This window comes from Triticum urartu, chromosome 5 (genome assembly GCF_003073215.2).
Source record: "Triticum urartu cultivar G1812 chromosome 5, Tu2.1, whole genome shotgun sequence".
In the NCBI taxonomy this organism is placed as follows: Eukaryota; Viridiplantae; Streptophyta; class Magnoliopsida; order Poales; family Poaceae; genus Triticum; species Triticum urartu.
In genome coordinates, this window is record NC_053026.1 from 606,389,512 (window position 1) to 606,413,994 (window position 24,483).

Below are 24,483 nucleotides of genomic sequence, written 5' to 3' on the forward strand. Positions count from 1 at the left end.
GAATTCAACAAAACAGACTTTAGTAGCTACCTCCACCAATCACTCTGAAATAATTGCATTATTCGAAGCCTCACGAGAATGTGTTTGGCTCCGTAGAGTAATAAATCATATTCAGACATCATGCGGTATTGGTTCATTACAATCACCAACCATTATCTATGAAGATAGTGCTGCATGTGTTGCTCAAATGCATATGGGATATATTAAAAGTAATATCACAAAACATATCTCTCCAAAACTATTTTTTCCTCATGAATTACAGAAAGATGGAGAGATTGATATTTTGCAAATAAAATCTTGTGACAATCTTGCGGATTTGTTCACTAAGTCTTTACCAGGAGCAGCATTTCAAAAATGCATTCATGGCATTGGTATGAGACGACTACGAAATTTGCAATGTTAAGGGGAGAAATTTCCTAGAACTAAACTTATGAATTTTCCAACGGATTTCTCATGTGTTTTTAATAAGTGATTAAATATACTAACGATATATCAAATTTCTATAGTTTCTCTTATATTTCCTACAGGAACATAAATAGTACGAGATTAAAGATTCTCAAAATTACAAGATCAAGGACTATCAAGAAGACCCAAGATTTTTGATACTCAAGATATATGAAGATTCTCAAGACACTGAAGATTAAAATAGCGCTGTCCAAGGGGAAGTGTTAGGAATCTAATAGTCATAGTATTAGGCTAATTAGGCGATTAGCATATTCCTTAGAATATTCTAACCGGTGGTTAGAATCCTGGCGTTGTCCAGACGCAGTACATAGCGAACCGTTGTCGTGTTTTTCTGAACCGTCGCCGCACCTTTTCTGAACAATGCGACGCCTCTTGTAATCGACGCTGTAAACATCCGTTCAGGACATATAAAAGTCTGGATGAATCAATCAATAAAGATCACTCCATTCACTTTAATCTTTCTGTTTCTCTTCACTTAGCTTATGGATGCTAAGCTTGCTTCATTTAATGATTTAGCAACTAAAGTTCTTCATGTATTGGTGGGCTCCCTTCTTTTAAATGTTTTGCCTAGGTTCACGCGCTTAACATTGGTTCTTCTAGGATCACCACACCCATCTCTCTCCTCTTAAATAACTTGCCATATCAGATTTTTTTTGTCTATATGAAAGGCTTAGCATCTGTTTAAGGTGAAGCATTGGAAGGGGCATAATGGATGAGCCGCTGAATCCCGCCCATCGTCCCGGGCTCCCGGCGGCCAAGCAGCGGCGCGCCGCCACGCGTCTTGTGGCGTGACAGGTGACGCCACTCCGCACCACACGTTTTGTCTCCGGTCGGCCGCGCTACGCACGACTGAAATATCCATTCGAGCTATCTGCCAAAATAATATATCATCCGTCACGTCGCGAACGTCGTGGTGGCTTCCGACGATTGGCCCGCAGACGCCAGAGGTAGGCCAAGCCGGATCCCCAACCTGGAGCACACGTAAGCTCCCCCGGCAGCAACACGCATGGCAGCTACACGGCCTGTATATAAGTGCGGCCGTCTCCCCTGCCGACCCATCCATCCATTCTTCCTCCTACCGCGCACTCACAGAACTACACCAACGCAAAAGAAAAGAGCCGTAATCCAAATCCAGCAGATCATTAAGAGGAGCAGCAAATCCATCTCCATGGGAGCGGGGATGAAGCGCGCGAGGGAGGAGCAGCCAATTGTGTCGCTGGCGCTCTCCCTCAGCACAGACTCTTCGACGACGTCCGCCACCACGTCGGGCAACTCGCTCGGTTCGCCGCCGCCGGCGGCAAGGAAGAGGGCGCGGCGGGGAAGAGTGGTGGCCACGTCAGGGGAAGGGGACTTCGTCTGCAAGACTTGCGGGCGCGCCTTCGAGACGTTCCAGGCGCTGGGTGGGCACCGGACCAGCCACCTCCGGGGCCGCCACGGGCTGGAGCTCGGCGTCGGCGTCGCCATGGCCATCAAGGAGCGGAAGAGGCAAGAGGACAAGCAGCAGCACGACTGCCACATCTGCGGGCTGGGCTTCGAGACGGGCCAGGCGCTCGGCGGCCACATGCGGCGGCACCGCGAGGATATGGCGCTCGACCGGTGGGTCGCGCTGTCGGATCAGGAGGCGGGGCACCAGGCCGCCGCCGGCAGGCTGCCTGTCTTGCTCGAGCTGTTCGTCTAGCCTGCTACCTGGATCTCTCAGTTTCTTACTACAGTAGTATAACAATCCAGGATTTGTACATGTCGTTTGAATAAGATAGGTTACGATAGAGTACGTTACTGCTGGTTAGCACTTCCGCTCGTGGAATTTTGCTCTGAATCGGTTCGCTTTCTTAACCGTTCGACTGGGGATTTAGATACACTTGTGCTTAGATTAGACAAATTGTTTTGTTCTAAATGCAATTGACAGATTCTTGCACTCAGATTGTTTTTCTATGAATACGTTGTTGTTCACTGCAATTCTATACGGATCACAAGTCTAATTTGGACCCTAAATTTGTAAAATTCTGCAACATAAGCTACCTTCACAACTTAAGATCGTCTCAACGTTGACGATACACTGATTCTTTTGCTCGCCCGAGTTAAGGACGAGGGCGCGGACCCGTGATCTGCAGAATGACGTGGGAACCAAGGGAATGTCGAGGCTGTATCCCCTTCTTCCTCCTCGGTCTTGCTTCCTCGTCATCCTCCACCACAATGGACATCTCCCGCTCCCCACGCGATGCCAATGCCATCACCACCGCCACCGCATCCTCCTCCGAGCCAGGGGGTTCCCGACCACGAGATCAGTATATCACCCACTTCTGTCACTGGACTGGATCTATTGATTCCGCCTCCCCCATAGCCTGAAGCACGATTTCTATCGGATACTTCGTCGTGCATTAGGAAGCAGTCATGCCTCCTTCAGATCGGTCAACTACCTAGTCACCAGCATCGCCGCCCTGGCTAGCTCGCTCGAGTTTGCAAACCACGAGCTAGTTTCTCGCATTCTGGCCAACTTCATCATGTTTCCTTCCTGCGGTCTTCGCCATGCGCGCCTCCCATTCCGCCATCGAGACCAGCACAGATCGGAGATCAGCAGTGTCACATTGAGCTTAAGGGGAATCGTCTGGCTTCTCTCTATTTTTAGCGGAGATGTGGAAATGCTCGCGAGCGAACCGAAGAGCCGTGGTCTTCCACTAGATCAGAGGTTTCATGGCGAGTAAATGCAGTTTCGATAATGACAACGTGACATCGCACACCACCACCTCCATTCTGATTCGATCCGTGTACCTCATCTTTATCACAGACCACACCATCACGGGCCGACCAAATGGGATGGGTACGGTACCTCAATACCCTCCACAATCCTATGTCCTTCATGGCATGCATGATCGTTGACGACATGTCCCCGTTCATTAAGAACAAACTGCTACCCTGCCAGAGAAGAGTACCACGTCGGTAGCTGAGGATGCTCGCCGCCTTAAGGTCGGAGAAGAAGAGCACCGACCAGCATGTATCCCATCCCATGTAAAAATTAGTTGATTCTCAAGGGCTATCCAAGCCAACTGAGATAGATCTCAATTTTTGCCAATGTGTGCACACCCTTCATTTTATTTCTAGGTCCCCCACCGGCAGAGGCCATGAGCTTGAAGTCTTTTTTACAGTATACCGTGTTGATACTTTTGCAAAGAAATGAAGCTTAAGTAAATAATAAGGCTTGTGTGTATTCATAGATGTATAATTTAACCAACATAAGATGAGTTGTACAGTCTAAAAATTATACCATTAGAAAGTAGATGATTTGAAGTTTCTAATGATATATTTTTGTGATATATAACTTGTATTATGATGGTGTACTTATCAATCTAGAGATACGCGCAAACCTTATAAACCGGAGAAGAGGTTGTACTTCCATTTATCAAAAAAGTCTTTCACCCTGCTTTATATATAAAGCGGATCATCGAGCCACGACATCTAATAAGAGTTCACACCACACATACGAAGTAGCACAAACACGCAGGTTTGAAAGGGTTCTGTTGAGAGCACAACTCAATAAGCTCTAAATAAAACAAAAGACGAATCAACGGCCTCCAAAGTTGTACTCCCATTTTAAATAATAAAATCAGGTCTATGCAACGTATTCATCCGTCATCTTCTCCAACAATAAGGGAGAGAAAAAATCAATCATCGGTTATCAATAGCTTTACCCGCAAAAAAAAAAAGAGGTTATCAATAGCTTAGGCGGCGTCCATCAAATTCTAAGGACAACTTTGCGTGTACTGGAACGGGCAGCATTGGCTCATCTGGATAACGGCAGGGCCCAAACCGGACGGTACTGTCACGCGGTTTTGCCATGGCGTGATCCAGCTCTCTCGAGAGAGACGTGCCAAGCCGATTGGTTCGTTGTCAGCTAGGAGTAGCTGCCGAGCCGACGATGTACATTTTGCACACGACCCCCGTTTCCCTCCCAAGGAAGCAAGCAAGCAAGGCTAGCTGGCGCGGCGACCTCGCCGGCCGACAAATCGCAGGCAGTTCCGGCCGGTGCACCAACGCGCCTAGGGTCAAAAGCAATTTTATATCATGAGATGGAGGGAGTAGTTCTTTTAATCTGCTACGTAGATCTGTTCCTTTTGATGGCATTCTTAATCTGCAAGCTCTCGAGCTGCGTGGCTTCATGCTCTGCTCTTGCACTCAACGAGACGATGGGAAGCAGGCGGTTAGCCCAACTTCATCGTGCGACCCTATCCTGTTCGATCCTGTCCATTTGGAATAAAACGAACAAAGAAGGCGGCCCAGCGCGCGACGGTCCGGACCCATTTTGTCCATTTTGTGTCCAGGCCGACCCATTTCGAGTGCAAATATGCGCCGGGTTTAAGTCGCGACGGACACCAAACGGACGCACGCCTCGTCCGCATCGAGGCCGCGTGGCAGGCGGCCATCTACCTCCCACCCGTCCATATCAATGCGCACGAGCGGGCGACCCCACCTGTTATCCGCACGTCGAACGGCCGCCGTCATTATTTAAGTGGGAAGCGTGGACGGGTCATCGTCCACACTGCCCCACGCTACCCCGCGGCCTTCTCGAAACCCGACAGCGCCTAAGCCAAACCCTAACCAAGAACTCGTGGCCGGCCGGCCGCAGCCATGGGCCTCTGAAACTACGGCCGCAAAGGCAAGCACGATCGCGAGGTTGGTTCCTCGTCGGGACGCCGCCGCAGCTCGGTGAAGAAAGAGGAGCCCGCGTCGCCATCGCCACCACGTCGGGCCTCCGCGCCGCCCGCCTTCTCCATCCCGCCCACGGCCGCCGGCTCGCGCGACCGGCACTACATCGAGGCGGGCGTCTGCCGCCGTTATTGGGAGACGAGGATGTCGCTGCCCTGGAGCGGCGTCCACCTCCCCAATAATTGGCATCTGTCGGCCGACCGAGTGCCGATCCCGCCTGTCCCGCAGAGCGGCCATGCGCGCCGCCAGGAGATCGAGCGCAGCCGCCGCCTCCTCCCGGACGACCTCTACCACGACGAGAGGTACACCCCGACTCGACGTTGTGGGACACGTGGTTCCGCGATGAGCACGACGTGCGGCGGGCGTCGTTCTTCGCCGGCACATCGACAGGGCCGCGGCGGCCACGTGAGCCCCGAGCAGCTCCCCAGGCGCGCGGGCGTACGCGGGTCCGCGGCCTGACGCCCATGCCGTCGCCGACGCCATCTCCATCGCCACCCCCACCTCCTCGCATGACGGCCGAGGAGGAGGCCTGGCTCATGGCGCGTGTGCTGGAGGACTCCATGCACACGCACGACGAGCGCCAATGGGCGGACCTCGAGGCGACGATGGCCTTCTCCGCGGCCATCGACGTTGCCATCCCCGAGGAGCCGCCGGTGGCCGCGTTGCACCCTGACCTGGTGGGCCAGGGGTGGAGCTGGTCGTGCTTCGCTGAGCAGATGGCGGCCGCCCTGGGGGCCGTGAACTGGTGCCCCACGCCCGCCGCGGTCGCCGGAGTGGGAGGCCTCGCCTTGAGAGGAAGTGGTGCAGGCACCACCGGCCACCTTGCAGCCCGCCGCCCCCGTGTACCACGGACCGCCCGCCCACCTGTGGACGCTGCCGGAATACATTGACCTCGTCAGCGACGACGACGACACCGGCGGCTAGTGAAGACGGCGACGGCCACGGCAACGACGGGCGCGGCAGGAGCGCGCGGGAGGCGGTTTTTTTGGTTTTATGTTAATTATGAACTGGGCCGTTTAAGTGGACTGAACTGGGCCATTTTGTGGCCGTAATCCCTATATATATGTTTTATGTTTTTTTAACTGCGTTTATTTACTTTTTTAGTTATTTTAATTAAGTTTTAAATATTTTTTATTCACGTCCATCTCGGACAGGTTTTGAAGAGCGGCCGCGCGTTGGGTGCACCTACGATCCATCGGACAAACACGGACATGGGCGAATCCATTGACGCTCTAAAAGGACAAAATACAGTCAAACCGAACATCTGTTTGGGATCACGCGGTGGAGTTGACCTTACTAACGTTGACGGAACGCCGAAAGGGTCTGCATGTGCATGATCCATCTCCCGACGTAGGCAGCAAGAGTGCGCGCGGCGGTGCGTGCTTACGTTTCCTAGTCGTGGCTGATCCCGCTGGTCCGCCAAGTTGATTCACGCCACACCACATGGTCGTTCGTGTTTTCTAATTTGCTCTAGAAGCCGCGCGCGCAGCCGGCGGCTCCATCGGCAACAACATTTCAACGGCGAACGTTGTTTCACGCTCCTTTTTTTTTGCATGGTAATAAAACAGTGGACGCGTAAACAGCTCCAACAAGTGGTGTATAGGAGTAGTATAGTATAGCATTTCTGAAGCGGCGATTTGTGCTAGTGCCCGTATATGGTTTTTTGCTTCTTACTGTATAGGAGTACTATCTATCTAAGCGCCTGTTGTACATGGTTTTTTTTGCTTCTTATTGTATTTCGAGAGCTGCTATACGTACGACAGGATTCTATATGATTTTTGTACAACCAGACTCATTTGATGGTGTGGGCCTAAACCTCAGAAAACATGCATGTGTGTTGTTGTACGAACATCATACAAAAAGTGATCATACGCAAAGCCGTTTCGTACGAAAATCTATACGACAAGACAAAGGCATGTTTCCCGAGGTTTAGGCCCACACCACCAGATGAGTCTGGTTATACAAAAATCATATAGATTTCTGTCGTACGTATAGCAGCTCTCTATTTCCATCGTCCGCTGTGACTACTGGATGTCTATCATACGACTATCCCACTTTCTTCCTTTTTACCCAGACTGACAGCTAGTACAACACAGGCTTAACTGCTTCGATACTCCCGACCATCCCTCCATGCCCCCCTTCTTCTTTGGCACTACCTCTTCACTCCTCTTCTGTCCAAAGTCAACTGATCCAAAAAAAATCAAGGGGCCGAGGGTTAGTAATTTCAATCAAATCATTTTTCTCTACTCACTTTGTTTCAATACCTGAAATTTAGTTCTCTCATAAACCAATTGTATATACATTTGACCATGTTAATGGAAATATATACATTTGACCATGTTAACGGAAATATATGCAAATAAATAAACAATAACACTAGCTTTCAACCGACTAATGACTCTGCGTGTATCAGTCACCTCCGTGGCCGTCCGATTTAATTTTAAATCTTACAACGCATAGCCCTACACGAGACGTCGGCAGACGCGTATGGTCGCCCATAAATAAACCATCACATCACTATATTTATACGAAAATAAATTTATGATAAATTTAGTGTAACTAATTTGGAGTTATAGTTGTTTATATTCATCTATGGACTTCGACTTTTTACTTGAGTTAATTTCTCAACCAAAAACTGTCACGCACGAATGTTCTAAATTCTCAAGACACGACATGTTGTTGCAGAGATAAACGAGGGTCGGAAGGGAAGAGAAAGGAAAGGACAAGACGAGGGCGGGAGTGCCTCGGCAACTAGGTGGCAACAACAACGACACCTAAGGGCGCCGGCGAGCTATGAGTTACACTCTCTGCCAGATTAGTGACGCGCCCAGCTATGACGGTCTTGGACGACAGAAAGGAGAGGGGAATGTCGGATGCGGCTCTCGCAAAACTGAGGCTCCAGCACATCGCCAACCGGCCGCAATACATGAATGCGTAAGATGGCTTGGTCGTTCCGTTTTGTGTTATTTGAGTGTGTGCTCACTGGGCTATGTTCGAAAGCTAGCTGGTATCCCTACAATTTTTATTTTCCATTGAACTCTCTGAAGCTTGTAAACCTTTTGCTGGTTCCATTTTATGGGGCGGGTGCTCTGCTCCCTTGCTTCTTTCGTCTAAGATAAACTAGTGACGCTCTTGACGGGTGCGTGCTTGATGGAACTTTAGTTGGCGTCGCATGGACGCGGATACGAAGAACTCGATGGCAACTTTGAGAAGAAAGATGAGGGGCAGAGATGAAACTATTGGAGAGTACTTGACAGGAAAGGGAGAGAGAAGTAGTTACGGCATAAACTATAGAACACAGACGTCACGCCGTAGCCGTACCCAACAACAATTGACTTGGATCCGCGTCGTCGCTATGGATCTCTCGAGAGTCTCCGCACGGTCCTGGCTTGCCGTGCAAAAGAACTACTAATCAGTTCGTATCGATGTCAGAATTTCTAGTCTTTTCGGAGAAAAACAGACCCACGCACACGCGTAGTATGAGTGTAACGCACACTGACGATTGATTAAGCGCGTGGCACATGCAACTCCATGCACGGAGAAATTCCTTGGCTGTGGTGCAGCAATTTTGGTGAACGCGGGAAGCCATTTATATTTTTACACTAGACTAGAGAAGAGAACAGGAGCAAGAGCCAAAACTGGAAATGTGGAATCGTCCCGTCAGGAAAAGGGAGTGTGGAATCGTGTGTGATCTCTTGTTCTTCTGGCGCAGGTCTACTGGTGGACTGGCCCGTCAAATCAGTTGCTGTCAAATAAACGTTCACCGGTGCAATGACATGCTCAAGTACCACAGTCCAACGGTATCGGACATGGATTGCGTCCGCGTCCCACCACCACGCGCCAATTTGTACGTATCTTTTGCACCATGCTTAAGACCGTGAGCTAATAATTAATTAAGCTTATGTCCAACCGCGTTCGGGCTACCTGGGGAGCAAGCTAAGCAATTATTCTAAACTGAGAGAAGGTTCTAACTTCAAGTCGGGTCGCCGCCGATGGCCACGGGCTCAAGTCGTGGAGAAAATTCATTATTTGACACTATCTTAAAATCTGCTTCCTTATTTAACATTACAAAAGTTTTTTTTCCCTATTTGACACAAGTTCTAAATTTTATTTTCTATATGACATTTTCATCCATTTTGAGCCTAAATGACATCTAAAAAGACTTTTTTGTCCCTCATGTGGTATGTGTGTGGAGGGCAATAGCGCGCACACACAGCATCAGTGCGAGGGCAGGAGCACACACGCAGCAACACATACACATGCACCAACACACAACGCACGCGCAACAACATGCGTGCGCGTGCACACACACACGCAACAGCAGCAGCACACACGCAGGCAGCACATAGGCACACAACCGCACACACACACGCGCGCGCACATACACACGCAGTAGCAAACACACGCAGCAGCACACATGCAGCAGCAGCACACACATACACGCACGCACGTACACACGCTGCAGCAAACACACACGCAGCAGCGCACATGCACACACACATGCAGCAGCAACACACATGTGCACGTGCATCCACACACGCAACAGCACACGCGCGCGCACAAATATGACATGAAGGGCAAAATCGTCTTTTCAGATGTCATTTAGGCTCAAAATGGACGAAAGTGTCGTATAGCGAATAAAATTTAGGACTAGTGTCAAATAGGGAAGAAAAACTTTTTCAGTGTCAAATAAGAAATCAGATTTTAAGACAGTGTTAAATAAGGAATTTTCTTGCGTGCCTCCTACCTCAGACGTCAAGAGCGACGTGGTGTACACGTGACGCACCTTGCTGCTATCTGCCAGTAGTAGTACTCCATCCATAGAATAAAAGGCCAAAAATCCACGGAACCGAGCCACATCCACAGCCAATTCCCGAGCTCTTCCGAGTGACTGAATCCATTCCACATCTCATCACGCCCATCGTTTCACAATTCGCACAGACGCGCCAACTCTCGTTGAGCCAGCCCATATCGCATTTGCCTCGCGCCCATGGTCTCGTCAATGAAGCACTGCAGATATCAGGCCGAGGTGCCATTGTCCCTCTCGCTCTCCCTCGGCGCCGTGACTGGACGGAACAAGAAGACACGCCGCAGTGCGGACGGCGAGTTCGTGTGCAAGACGTGCAGCCGCTCCTTCCCGTCGTTCCAGGCGTTGGGCGGGCACCGGACAAGCCACCTGCGCGGCCGCCACGGGCTCGCGCTCGGACTCGCCGCCGGGACCGATCTGCCGGCGACCAAGAAGGCCACGGAGCAGAAGCAGGCGCACCAGTGCCACGTCTGCGGGCTCGAGTTCGAGATGGGGCAGGCGCTGGGCGGCCACATGCGTCGGCACCGCGAGCAGGAGGCCGCCACCACGGCGCATGCGCCTCCCATTCTGCTACAGCTCTTCGTCTAGCTCTAGCTTGTTCGATATGGATACACATCAAGTGCGGGTTTACTCGTTCATCTATATGCCGTTGGTCTTGGTTCATTCTTTCATTTTTCTACGCTTATGTAAATATTTACGACTCGTTTATTCGTTTATTATATATATAGAGACTATATGGGCGTTGATTTCTGGAACATGGTTCCACGGAACCCCTTATGAATAATCCATTCTGAAAAAAACACTAAAAAAATTAGGATCCTGATAAGTGCCGAATGTCAGATACAAGCATATGGCAATTCAGAACATTTTTAACACCAAGTTTAATGACGTGAGGATGACAACTTTAGTTGCCAAGTATAGAGCTTTCATGCTTTAATTTATTTTTGCCAGAAAATTGCCGTGTGACACTGAAAATTGCCATCAGAAAACATCAACGCCAGAGTGCCACACACCTGACTTGTGAGACTAATTATTTGGGAAAATTTAAAATACCTGATATATTTTTCGTAACGTACATGGTCAACTGATATACTCGCATATGAAGTTTCATGAAGAAATGACATTTGTGGTAATCTCGAATATTTTTTGGCATCTCCCGGAAAAAAGATTATTTTTTGGTAAAATCAAAGCTATATTCGGAAACACTATCCGAAGCTATTTTCTTCACTACGGAACACCCAGGTGTCATTTCAGTAGGGATTTTCCCTACTGTAGTTGGTCAAAAAAAGTTTGATACCCAAAATTTTTTGGTTTCTTAAAAAGATTCCTAGTTATGTTTTAAAAAACTTAGTATTCACATTGATGTGTGTGGAACGATAGTCACCTATATGTATATGTTTTTCTTGCGGGTGACCTATATGTATATGTTACATTGTTTTTTTCCAGAGACTATATATGTTACACTGCCCAAGTTATATATAGTCTCTGTAATATGTATATGTTACATTGTTTTTTTCACTGTGGATACCTAACCTTTTTTTTACTGTGCATGCTAGTCTATACACTGCCCAAGTTTGAAAGACCCTGCACGATTAAAGATCATTTCACGAACTCTAGAACATTTTACATGGCTTCTTTCCACACGCTCACTGTCCAACTTTGGAGCCTGGACTATTTTAGGCCCTGCTCGAGACATGAGAATGTATTAGCAAAAGGGCCCACGCGTTGCAACGAGATAATAAAACCGTGATTTTCAAATCAAATTTAGCATGTAGGTCCCACCTTGTTAATTCAAATGAAATAAAAATGATCATTTGCTGTCCGGATTAATTTTATTCAAATCATACAAATTACTAAAACAAGAGTAAAAGCGCCTCTTAGCGCAACATAGGACGCTTGTGCAGAGGTGTAGAGGTGCGTGGTTTAAGATTCCCGAGGACAGCTCTTGAATAAAACTGTCTATATGTTCTGCACTTACGATGGACATGCTAACACATTTCAACTGATGTCCTATTTAATCAGATCTCTCTCGCCCTACAATTTTATCTATCTCATGATTTAATTAGCCAATTATGTGTACATGAGTGCCTGTTTTATCCGTGTCTCTCATTCAACGGATGCAAATCTCACAAATCCCACTCTCTGAAATCCGGCGTGCACGCATGCGTATCCAAAGACCCGTGCAAACCAACATGTATTTTGTTAGTTAAGCATCAATCTCTTCTTCCTACATGCACTATATTTCCTAAAAAGATAACTCTATTTCTCCATTCAGAGACATCACAAACAACCAATCTCTCTATTTTTTCTCTGCAGAGGCAACATAGCACAGATTTAGCATGTGATTATGTTATTAACTGAGGACGAATTAATTTCATTTAATTAGATGCTTTAATGTAACCTTCTTTAATTAGTGCAATCTTCTTTAATGCAAAGGTGCTTAGGCTGGTCATAGTGGGGAGTAATTTAGACTAGTGTCATATGCATGACACTATTCTAAGTTACTACCTTCATAATGCAAAGTAACATAATACTAGTATCATATGTGGCCTCATTTAATAGCTTGTAGACTCATGTTGTCTTGGAAATCGCTATGTTACAGTAACATATTATGTTACTACTTCTCATTAACTACTTGCCACATAAGCAAAAAATTCTTGAGGTGTGCTATGTTACTACCTAAGTTACTCCCACTATGACTACCCTTAGATGAGGTGCTAAGTATATTAAATGGTTTAGCAACTCAAGTCCTCAATGCAAAGGTGCTAAGCTTTATGCATTTAATTAGTTGTAGACCTAGAATTGTGCTTCCACCTAGGTACACGTGTTTAGCACCGTTTCTTCCCAGGGCCATCATACTACTCTCTCTTCTTAATTAGCATGCCACATCAGATTTTTTGCTTAGTTGGCAATCTTAGCACCTGTACAAGATGGAGCATTGGGAGGGGCCTAAGGGCATCTCTAAAGGTTTGTATGTTACCTTGTTGGTAAAATATGTCATGTCATCAACCAACACCTTAACATACAACAACTTCATTAGGTTGTATCTAGTTTGTCTAATAGGATATGAGATAATAAATAAGGTGCTCTCACATTGTACATTGGAGCTTGTGCAAGGGGTGTTGGTTCAGTACATATAAATTTCTCTCTTCCCTCATTTATTGTATGACACATCATCAAAAATCCTATGTGGCAAAGTCTATCGATAACTATCTTACAACCATTGAAGATGCCCTAAGAGGTTGATTAGACAATAAAGGGATTGTCTTAACTGGGGCATGTATTGGCCTTTTTTTTAGCAAAACGTATTTTTGGCTGCGAACTTCTTTTTTAACTATATGCAGTCAATTGACGTGCGGCCCAGACGGCTCGGCTCAAATTGGATATATATAAAATAAGCTCCTTGACCTTGACAAGAACACGGGCTGGATGAGTTGGTTGTGTCCCATGGCAACTTTTCACTACACCAAAGATTGAGTCCTGGTATTGACGAAATATTTTTTTGGTGTTTCGGGGTTGCAGAACGATGTATGAAAAAAAAATAGAGCTATCGTTCGGATGAGAAAAAGGAGAAAATGGATGTTCGGATGATACAGGAGCAATGAGAAAATGGAAGGACAGGAAAGGAACGCTGCGGTAAACAAAGGATTTGAAAAAAAACGGGGGAATGCGTAGGAACTTCCGTTCGGATGATACAGGAGAAATGAGAAAATGGAGGGACAGGAAAGGAACGCTGCGGCAAACAAAGGATTTGAAAAAAAAGGGGGAATGCGTAGGAACTTCCGTTCGGATGATAAAGGAGAAATGGAGGAATTTGTTTTTTTTTTGCGAGGAAATGGAGGAATTTGTACTGTTCTCTTTATGGTCACAACTTGACAAGGAATTTTTTTTATTGCCATGCACACCAATCTTTGCGTCTGAACTCAGATAGAGACACCCATGGTAGCATTATTTTATTCAGATATTAGTGTGCAATAGCTAGCCCCACACGCTAGAACCAGCAGGACGCCTCGGTCTTCCATGAAAACAATCGATCGCGGTGGATGTTTACATTCCAGAGGAACCGACACGGTAAGCGAATAATTCCTATGAAATACTGTAGGCGTTTCCTTCATTCCGGATGCTAGGAAGGAAAATAATCCTACGCGAAAAACATCTATTGAAATTCCTGCACATTTCCTACGAACCGAATGTGGCCTTATTCTTCCCTGTTAACCGATTGACCATTGAATTTGATTACGTCAACAATAAAAGAGATCATCAATAAGAATCAATCATCATTTAATTATGTTCTGATTCACTTTAACAAACAATATGCGCAGTGAAGAGTGGCCGTAGTGTCTCGATCAATCCTACCGTAGACGGTATCCCCCATCGGAAGAAAGAAGAAGAAGAGATTGGTCATCACTAGCTAGGTCACGGTAGATCACTTAAACTTTTCTGTGTAAAAATGTTAATTATGGTGGATGAAGTATCAAACTTTTCTTCCGTGCTCTTTCGCAAAAAAAGTTTATATAGAATACATACAAAGCAAAATAAATGAATCTATGCTCTAAGATACGTCTATATTCACTCATAAGTGGTCCATATTCAAATTTCTGAAAAGACATATATTTACGGAATGGAGGGAGTAAAAATAATATGTTTGCATCTCACGCAAGACTGAATGATCTTGGCCATTCAAAGATCTTTTCCCCGGCCCTAGAACCTTCCGCCGTCCAAAGTCTTTGGAAGCTAGACAGCTGCGCGCCGCCACGCGCCTTGTGGCGTGACATCTGACGCCACTCCGCACCACACGTTCGGCGGCGCTACGCACGACCGAAATATCCGGGAGCTCGATCCTATCCGTCACGTCGCGAACGTCAAGGTGGCTTCGAACGATTGGTCCACAGACGCCAGAGGTAGGGCAGCCCCCACCAGCTCGGCACACACGTAAGCTCCATCCGCAGCAACACGCACGCCACCTATATATAAGTGGACCGTCTGTCCGTCTCCCCTGCCGACCCATCCATACATTCTTCCTTCTCCAGACACAACTCCGCAGCAGCACAAAAGAGCTTCGATCCACATCTACGCCGATCCATCCATCAGATCATTAAGACGAGCAGCAAATCCATGGGAGCGGGGATGAAGCGCGCGAGGGAGGAGGAGCCAGCTGTGTCGCTGGCGCTCTCTCTCAGCACAGACTCCTCGACGTCCACCACCACCTCGGCCGACTCGACCGGTGCGCCGGCGAAGGCGGCCGCAAGGAAGAGGGCACGGCGGGGGAGGGTGGTGGCCACTTCGGGGGAGGGAGAGTTCGTCTGCAAGACTTGCGGCCGGGCCTTCGAGACGTTCCAGGGGCTGGGCGGGCACCGGACCAGCCACCTCCGTGGCCGCCACGGGCTGGAGCTCGGCGTAGGCGTCGCCAGGGCCATCACGGAGCAGAAAAGGCAAGAGGAAAAGCAGCAGCACGACTGCCACATCTGCGGGCTGGGCTTCGAGACGGGCCAGGCGCTCGGCGGCCACATGCGGCGGCACCGCGAGGAGATGGCGCTCGACCGGTGGGTCGCGCTGTCGAATCAGGAGGCGGGGCACCAGGCCCCCGCCGACCGGCTACCGGTCTTGCTTGAGCTGTTCGTCTAGCCTGCTAGCTGGATCTCAGTGCTTGATAGTGGATCTCAATGCTTGTTTGTACATGTCTTTAGAATCATATAGGCTCATTATTGTTCAACGTTGTATAGAGTACGTTTTTCCGGGTTAGCGTTCCCGTCCTTGCTGGATCTTTGCTTTGGATCGGTCCCTTTTTTAACCGATAGATGGATGAGAGATTTACATGCACCTTTTCTTTACATGCACGGTAATCTTGTATACATAGTGAAAATGCATTCGTTTGTTCCTAATGCAATTGACAGATTCTTCCACTCAGATTGTTCCTCTATGAATTTGTTTTTGTTCACAACCATTGTACTCCTGTTTAGTTCACTGAAGTATTGATCTAAATGCTTTTACATTTCTTTAGAGAGGAAGTGCATATGATAAGTCCAGGACGGAGCCTCCGTCTGTAAAATTCTGCAATATAGACGACCTTCACAACTTAGACAACTTCTCAACATTTACACTGATTCGTTTGCTCGTTGGAGTTGAGGACGAGGGCACGGATCCTTGCAGAGCGATGTGGGGACCGAGGGGAACACCAAGGCAGCTGCAGGATCTCCCGTATCCCCTTCTTCCTCCTCGGTCTTACTTCCTCTTCATCGTCCAGCACAATCGGCATCTCCCGCATCCCCGGTGATGGCAGTGCCATCACCACCATCCCTGCATCCAGCTTCGGGCCAGGGGATGCCTGAATCTTTATATCATTCATTTCCGCCGCTGGACCGGATCCGCAGATTCTGCCTCCTCTATAGCTCGAAGCACGATTTCTATTAGTTATTTCCTCTAGATAGGCCAACTCCCTGGTCATCGCCATCGCCGCCTAGCCAACTTCAACGCGTCTCCCCCCGCTATCTTCGCCGTGCGTGCCTCCCATTCCGCCATCGAGACCAGGACGGATCAGAGATCTGTAGCGAAACACAACAAGCTCAAGGGTAATCGTCTTGGTTCTCTTTGTTTGCAGCGGAGATGTCGAAATGCTCGCGAGCAAAACCGAAGAACCATGGTCTTCCACTAGAGGTTTGATGGTGAGTAAATGCAATCTCGATAATGGTGCATGCCATCTCGCGCCACCACCTCCATCCCAGTTCGATCCGTGTACCTCCTCAATATCACCGAGTAAATTGAAAGCGTCCAAATGGCACATAATTGTACCTCATCACCCTCCGCTATCCACTCTCCTTCGTGTCTTGCGCGATCATCAACATGGCCTCGCTCATCGAGAAGAACTAGCCGCGGTGAATCAATTTGCCGGAGAAGAGTACCATGTCGATCGATGAGTTGCTCTCCGCCATGAGGTCGGAGACGAAGAGCATCGACCAGGGCATATCGCATGCCATCTCCATGCAGCTTTTCGCCCCAAGGATGAGGATCGCCGGGTAAAAGCGGCCTAGCTAGCTGCGACTCGGCTAAATACTACATCCATTCCAAAATAATTGAAGTTCGGTTTTGTCTTAAGTCAAATTTATAAGTTTATTAAGTTCTTGAAATATATTAGCATCTTCTTTATGAATTATGCTTCCGTATTATGTGCACTTGGTGTTGTAGATCTTGGTACTGCATCTATTTGTAGAGTTGATCAAACTTAAGGAAGTTTGTGATAACACAAATGTAGAACTTTAATTAGTTTGGAACGCACACACAGTGCAAGCTTGAAGTCTTTTTACCGTAGACCGTGTTGACACTCTTGCAAAGAAATGAAGCTTAATTAAATACTTTCTCTGTAAATTAACATAAAAGCGTTTAGATCACTAATTTTTGTGAAGGGAAACAGGGAGTACTTTTACTTTTAGTAAAACCAGGTCTGTGCAACGTCTCATCAGTCATGTTCAAAAAATACTACTCCCTTCATTCCACAATGTAGTGCTTCCTCTATCCACGTGCTTCAACTTTGACCGTAAATTTAACTACCAAGACTGATTGCGGCGGGAGCAAAAATTATATCAGTGAATTCGTATTCGAAAGAAGTTTTTAATTATATAATTTTTTCTCCTGCCGCAGTTGGTCTCGTTGGTTAAATTTATGGTCAAAGTTGGACCTCGGAAAACGCGGACACACTATATTTTAAAATGGAGAGAGTATTATTTACTCATCGGTCATCAATGTGTTTTCCCATCATCACATTCTAGGAACAACTTTGCGTATACGGACGGGCAGCCTGGATTCATCTAGAGAAGGGCAGGGCCCAAACCGGCCGGTACTGTACGCGGTTTTGCCAGGGCACCATCCAGCGCTTGAGAGAGAGACGTACGCATATCCAAGTTGTCATCTACTCTCTTCCTTTCAAAATAGATGACCTAACTTTGTATTAAAGTGCGAAGCCGACACAACCTAATAGCAGGGGTTCGGGTCAACGGATTACTCCTGTACACAGCTCCACAGCTCTGTTCCATACTTGCATTCGACGCGTCGCAGGGGCCGCGTTTTCTTCGCTGTTCCCTACAGCATATGCTGCCATTTCAACTGCAAGCTACTCGATTTATTTGCTTGTTCGTGCAGGCTAGATATCTGTCCCATTTGCTGCCATTTTAAATCTGTAAAGCAAGTGAGCTGGTGTGCGGGGCTCTTGCACTCAAAAAGAAGATGGCCCAAGGGGCCTGCATGTGCTGATGTGCATGCTACATGGCACCGCGTAGACAGCAGGAGTGTGTGTGCTGACTTTACCTAGTCGTGGCAGAGGGCATCTTCAATGCAAATTCATAAAACGGACACTGTATTTTGTGTGCACGTGTTCGCATGCGTCTGTAAAAAATGACATGGGAGCAGGTCATCCAACCATGCCCGCAAACATTTGAAAGTGCAATTGAACAAACCGGACGATTTTCATGCAAACATAACAAAATTCACTTAAGTCCGGACATAAAATGGACGTGTTGGTGGACGTGGGGGTGTGGCCACCACCTAACGCTCGCAAAGGCGCCACTCCGCTTCCTCCGGCACCATGCGGAGGGTCGCCATGATGAACGCCGACCAAGGGCCGGGAAGCCTTGCCCTTGCTCCTGCCACCGGTCGCGGTGTCGGTCTCACTGAGATACCACTCCTCGCCGATCTTGGCAAGCTCCCCATCAAAGCGGCGGCGTCACCGCACGGTCGTCTAGTGGTCAGCAACCGGGCGAGGGCCCAGACCTTCACGAGGTCGGGGTCCGCGCGAACCCAGGCGGGTGCCTTGTGGGACTTGGTGTATGCGGCGCATCGCTCCTGCTGTGCCGCCTCCCTGTCCGCCCTCTCGTCGGACGACATGATGCTCTGCGACGGCAAAGAGCTGCTGCCGCCACGACCATCGATGTAGTACAGGAGGTGCCTGCGCGCCTTCGGGATCGCCGAGGACACCTCCTCCTTCACGTGGTGCCCGATTTGGATGCCGCGGGGTGTGGGGAGGGCGCCGGATCCACCTTGTTCGGGTAATATGGTTTAGTTGTTCCCTTTTGTGCTATTCGAGTCGGTGCTTGCATATCTATCTTTGTAAGCTGGTATCCCCAGTTGATTTATTTTTCTTTCTACTCTCTCGACGTCGTAAATTTTTGCCGGATCCTTTTTATGTGGCTTTATATAATATAAATCCAGGTGTTCCCTACGACTTTCATCTAAAAAAAACTAGTGACAAGCCTGATCGGTGCATGATGGCCCCTAGAGTTTGTGTTGCATGGGCTCGGATATGAGGAACTTGACGACAACTTTGAGAAGAAAGGAGAGGGGCAGAGGGACACTAATGAGACTATAGGAGAGTGATGACGTGAAAGGGAGAGAGATGTATGTCATAAGCTCTAGAACATGGACTCATGCCAATGGCAGTTGACTTGGATCAGCGTCTTCGCTATGGATCTCTCGAGAGTCTCCGCATGGTCATGGCTTGCCGTGCAAAAGAACTAATTTAGCGCGTATTTCTGTTAGCTAGTCAGAATATGTAGTCATTTCCGTGAAAAACAAGCACATGCACACTCGGACGAGTGTAATGCATGCACACTGACGGTCGTTGAAGCGCGTGGCGCATGTGCCATCACGGAGAAATTCCATAGCTGCATGTGGTGCAGTAATTTAGGCGGACGCGGCAAGCCATTTTTGGACTGGAGAAGAGGAGCAAGAGCCAAAACTGGAAATTTGGAACCGTCCCGGCAAATGAGACGAAGGAAATGTGGAATCGTATGCACACTCTCATTCTTCTGGCGAAAGAATTGTCGTTGACTAGAAGGGTTGTGGGCGCTTTGATGCGTCGTTGATGTTATTGAATTTTTTTAATTTATTTATTTCATCTATTTTAAAATATAAGGTGTATTCGTTTTTTGAAAAGTCAAACCTATGTAAGTTGACCACATTTCAGTGGAAATATATGGCTTTTTGATACACCATGAATGAATTTTTACATTTTATTTATCTAATATTATGGATGTCGATATTTTTGGCTCTGGACTTTATCAAAGTTAAAGAAATTTGACTTCTTAATAAACTAATACTCCCTCTGTAAACTAATATAAGAGCGTTTAGATCAATAACGTAGTGTTCGAAACGCTTTTATATTAGTTTATGGAGGGAGTACCTTGTATTTGGGAACGAAGTGAGTATTTGGTTTGGTTAGTGGAAAAGACAATGGAGTGTGTTTTCCTTTTTATTCATATAACGCGGTGTTTTGGTGGGCCTTTCGTGGTGTGATTTATCAATGCAATGAGAAAGCTCTAAAATTAGAGAGCATAGTGAATTAAAATAAATAAGAGATTGTTGACCCGGTGAAAATCGATGACCCCACCCGCAAAAAAAAAAATCGATGACCCATTTCTAAATTGGTGACCTCAATTGAATGAGAGGCCTTCATTTCTAGTGTTATAGAGGATTGATCCGTCAGATCGGTGCCGATCAACATAAAGTTCGCCGGTGCATGCAGCTACAAATAACCAACTAAAACGGACATGGACTGTGAGCAAGCAAATTATGGTTCCGTCCCATTTCGTTGGCCTTTCCTTCCACATGCACGTAACCGCGTGAGCTAGCAAGCTAAGCAATTACACTAAGCTGACGTACGCGAGCAGAGAAGGTTCTATCTTTGCAGACCGGACGCTTTAGCCAAGTCGCCGCCGATCGCGAAGTGCGCGCGGGCTCCAAGTCGTCGTCAAGCCAGACGTACGGGGGTCCGTCTACAAGCGATGTACCTGGTGGCTACTACTCCACTATAAAAGCCTAACCCGGCACGATCCGAGCCATCCACCGCCAATTCCGAGCTCTTCAGAGTGACTGAATCCATCTCTCGTCTCCTACTCCAACGTTCCGCACAGAACTAGCTACGAACTAACTCTTGTTGAGCTCACCGTCTAGCCGCGATATGGTTTCGTCAATGAAGCAGTACAGAGATGAGGCCGATGCACCATCGTCCCTCTCCCTCTCGCTCTCCCTCGGCGCCGTGGCCGACCGCAGCAGCAAGAAGATGCGCCGCGGCGGTGCGGACGGCGAGTTCGTGTGCAAGACGTGCGGCCGCTCGTTCCCGTCGTTCCAGGCGCTGGGCGGGCACCGGACAAGCCACCTCCGTGGCCGCCACGGCCTCGCGCTCGGCCTCACTTCCGGGCCGGGGACCAAGAAGACCACGGACGAGAAGCGGGCGCACCAGTGCCACGTCTGCGGGCTGGAGTTCGAGATGGGGCAGGCGCTCGGTGGCCACATGCGCCGGCACCGCGAGCAGGAGTCTGCCACCACGGCGCAGGCGCCGCCCGTTCTGCTCCAGCTCTTCGTCTAGCGTTAGCTCCACTGGTGTCGTTCCGATATGGATAGACATCCAGTGCAGGTGTACGTGTACTGCTTCACCTGTGTCTGTGCGCGCGATTGGATTGGTACATTTGCCGCACACTAGTACTAGGTGTTGATCGATCGCTGGTTCATTCCTTCATTCTGACGTACATGTACATATTTCGGGACCTGTTCATTCGTTCATTATGGAGACTATATACTTCCTCCGTTCGGAAATACTTGTTCGAGAAATGGATGTATCTAGATGTATTTTAATTCTAGATACATTCATTTATATCCATTTCTATGACAAGTATTTCTGGACGAAGGGAGTATATGTTACATTGGTTCGTTCGTTATTTTGTTCCAACTGAGTTGCCTACGAGTTGAGTCGATCAACCTTGATAAATAACCCGGCGAGGACGAGTTCCATGTGCGATGTTTTTCTTTGAAAGAGGGTCTTTGACTCAGTCGTTGAACAACTCACTTGCTACCATCTCCAAGTGTTTGCACGGAATGGCAAAATACACTTGGGCCTCCACGTCATGAAGTAGTGGCAACAACATTTCATCAAATGTGTAGACATTTGAATAACATGCAAAAGCCAAAAACTCTAATTATATTAGAAACAATTGCGTATCTCCACCTAGATTTGGGCCTTAAGTCGTGCACTCGTCACAACAAACCAGTTTTACAACGATGTTTTTTTATATATACTTGTTCATGCAGGGACGTTAAAATCCACGTAGACCGTCAACCGGTGCGGCTCAGGAGCTACACGTTTTGCTCGAGTTGTTTTTTGTCTGGTTTTTACAAGTATACATGTATTTATAGAAATGCCGTATCTATGGAAGCAATAATTGTGTGTACGTACACAAGTTATAACTCTTCTAGGGTCCTTGATCCCAAGTAATGCGGGAAATGGGGGAAGGGGATCCGGGGTTGATAAGAAAGGAATCATGTCATGTGGAATCACCGGGAGTGTAGAGTTGCTAGGCCTCTCAATGTAACTAATGCTTGTTGTGCTTGTGGTAATGATAATCAACAATACATTGAATCATCCGCGGAAAATATACTAGTGTTCCAACAAAGAGAAGAGGACCGAGCAAAGAGTAGGCAGCAATTTCTCTTTGGGCGAAAGTTGGTGTATGTGATTGGAAGCTAGGTTTTGATTGTGGATAACTTATTGATTACGTATGTGGAACATGGAAAGGTCATACGAAGCACTAAGTTTGTTATGAGTTGGTACGGGCAGACCTTTTTGTGACTCCTTGAAAAATAGGAAGTGTGAATGATGTGATGTGATGATGCAATGGAGCAACAGTTCTGTTGTTTGGGTTTAGTAGGAGGTAGGTTGGGGTAAGAGGTGTGTCAGGAGGCAAGTCGGGGTAACAAGACAAATAAGGTTGTCTATCAAGGTGTGCTCGGGAGAGGGGGGACACATGCAAAAAAAAGGAGCTAAACGTGCTGCCGAACTTGTGTGTCCCAGCATTTGTTCGAGAGGGGGACAGTAGAAACAATGTATCTCACAAAAGAACGACGTACACGTCCTCCTCCATAAACTAGATGATACCCCGCACGTTGTTGCGGGAACATTTTACAACATATTTCAATATGATTCATTGTATGAAACATGAATATTTGAAGTAATAATATAAAAGGCTAAAACTAAAAATGATATAACTTATTATGTTTGATTACTATATAGTTGTTAAATATATTTTAAATATATATACCATAATAGAATGAAAATTCTCATGTATGTTTGCATATTGAGATGAGTTTTTTTTCCGTGCATGTCATGATGAAGTGGCATGCTTGCATGTTGAGATACTATGGTAGTGAGGGTGGACCTTTTCTCATGCATGTTGTGGGATGATGTGGCATACTTGCATGTTGAGAGAAATAGTTAGTGAAGGCTAGCTATTTAGATATAGAAGATAAGGAGGGTCATCAATGAAAGTTTAGTGACATTCTCATTCACTTTAACAAATACTATTATGGAAATATCACAGCTGAGGAAGTTTGATTGCGGCGTCGCGGTTCACAATAGCTAGATCGTAACCCCGCATAAGAGAAAAAAGATCGATCTGAACAAGCCAGAGCCAGCATCGCTCCATATGTCATGGCAAATTACCTAACCTTTTCTTTCCTGGTCGAGCACATACTGGTAGCGTACACACTACATAAGTCTGAAAGACCCTGCACGATCAAAGATCTTTTAATGGACGCTAGAATGTTACGGACCCCTCCAGTCCGCACGCTCATGCTCGTGCCACCCTCCAACTTTTATTTTTGTGAAAAGGTGCCACCAAAGAACTCTAGAACCCGGACTATTTTATTCGTGTTTAATGCATTAATTATCGAATCTGATTACATTCGTAGTTAAGAAGATTGTCAATAAAAATCAATCACAATTTTATCAAGTTCTCATTCGCTTTACCAAATATTATGCCTAATGGAGTGTCAGTGTCTCAGTCAGTGCCAGGCGGATAACTTCCGTCAGAAGAGAACGTCGGACATACCACCTAACCTTGTTTCTCTGTAAAAAAGATACCCCCTCCAAGTCAAATTAATTGTCGGTGTATAGAGGCTGCGTCATTTGACATTGTGTATAGTGGTTGCGACGATTAATTGACAATCGGAGAGAGTATTAAAATTTTCTTTAGACTAGTCACAGTGGGGAGTAACTTAGAGTAGTAATATGCATATGTTACTAGTAACATATGTGTGTGTCATGCATCACTTTATTTATTAGGTTATAGACTCATCTTTTCTTGATATGTGTGATGTTACAGTAACTAGATATGTTACTACATGTCTTTTTTTCATTAATTACATGCCACATTATCTATTTTGTCTAAATAAGTATGATGTTACCACCTATGCTACTTCCACTATGGGTAGTCTTAGAAGAACTAAACGTACCAAACTCTTTTTCGTTTCTGCGAATTCAAAATGTACCAAACTTGTATACGAACACCAGTGTTGCAGTAGTACGTGGTGTGATCTTAAAAAAGTACTGGTTGTATGTACGTGTGGCGTAGACAAATCTGAATGATCCTGTACGATCCAAAGATCCTCTCAGATTCTAGAACGTTCCAGACCCTTCCGTTGTCACTCTCACGCGCCGTCCAAGTCCGAGCCAAGCAGAGGTGCGCCGCCAC

At 47.1% G+C, this 24,483-nt stretch overlaps 4 protein-coding genes across 4 annotated transcripts; all 4 read left to right on the top strand.

The window, feature by feature from the left end:
• The first annotated feature begins 1,528 nt into the window (after positions 1-1,528).
• Positions 1,529-2,380, top strand: LOC125506267 (zinc finger protein ZAT18-like). The gene has a single exon (XM_048671119.1). The coding sequence runs from the start codon at positions 1,634-1,636 to the stop codon at positions 2,141-2,143; it is 510 nt and encodes a 169-aa protein (XP_048527076.1). The 5' UTR covers positions 1,529-1,633; the 3' UTR covers positions 2,144-2,380.
• Positions 2,381-10,045: 7,665 nt separating this feature from the next.
• Positions 10,046-10,723, top strand: LOC125506268 (zinc finger protein ZAT8-like). The gene has a single exon (XM_048671120.1). It carries the CDS (start codon positions 10,157-10,159, stop codon positions 10,559-10,561), a length of 405 nt encoding a protein of 134 aa, XP_048527077.1. The 5' UTR covers positions 10,046-10,156; the 3' UTR covers positions 10,562-10,723.
• A 4,253-nt stretch (positions 10,724-14,976) lies between these two features.
• On the top strand, positions 14,977-15,876 carry LOC125506269 (zinc finger protein ZAT8-like). The gene has a single exon (XM_048671122.1). The coding sequence runs from the start codon at positions 15,089-15,091 to the stop codon at positions 15,596-15,598; it is 510 nt and encodes a 169-aa protein (XP_048527079.1). The 5' UTR covers positions 14,977-15,088; the 3' UTR covers positions 15,599-15,876.
• A 4,933-nt stretch (positions 15,877-20,809) lies between these two features.
• Positions 20,810-21,686, top strand: LOC125506270 (zinc finger protein ZAT8-like). The gene has a single exon (XM_048671123.1). It carries the CDS (start codon positions 20,919-20,921, stop codon positions 21,324-21,326), a length of 408 nt encoding a protein of 135 aa, XP_048527080.1. The 5' UTR covers positions 20,810-20,918; the 3' UTR covers positions 21,327-21,686.
• The last annotated feature ends 2,797 nt before the right edge of the window (positions 21,687-24,483 follow it).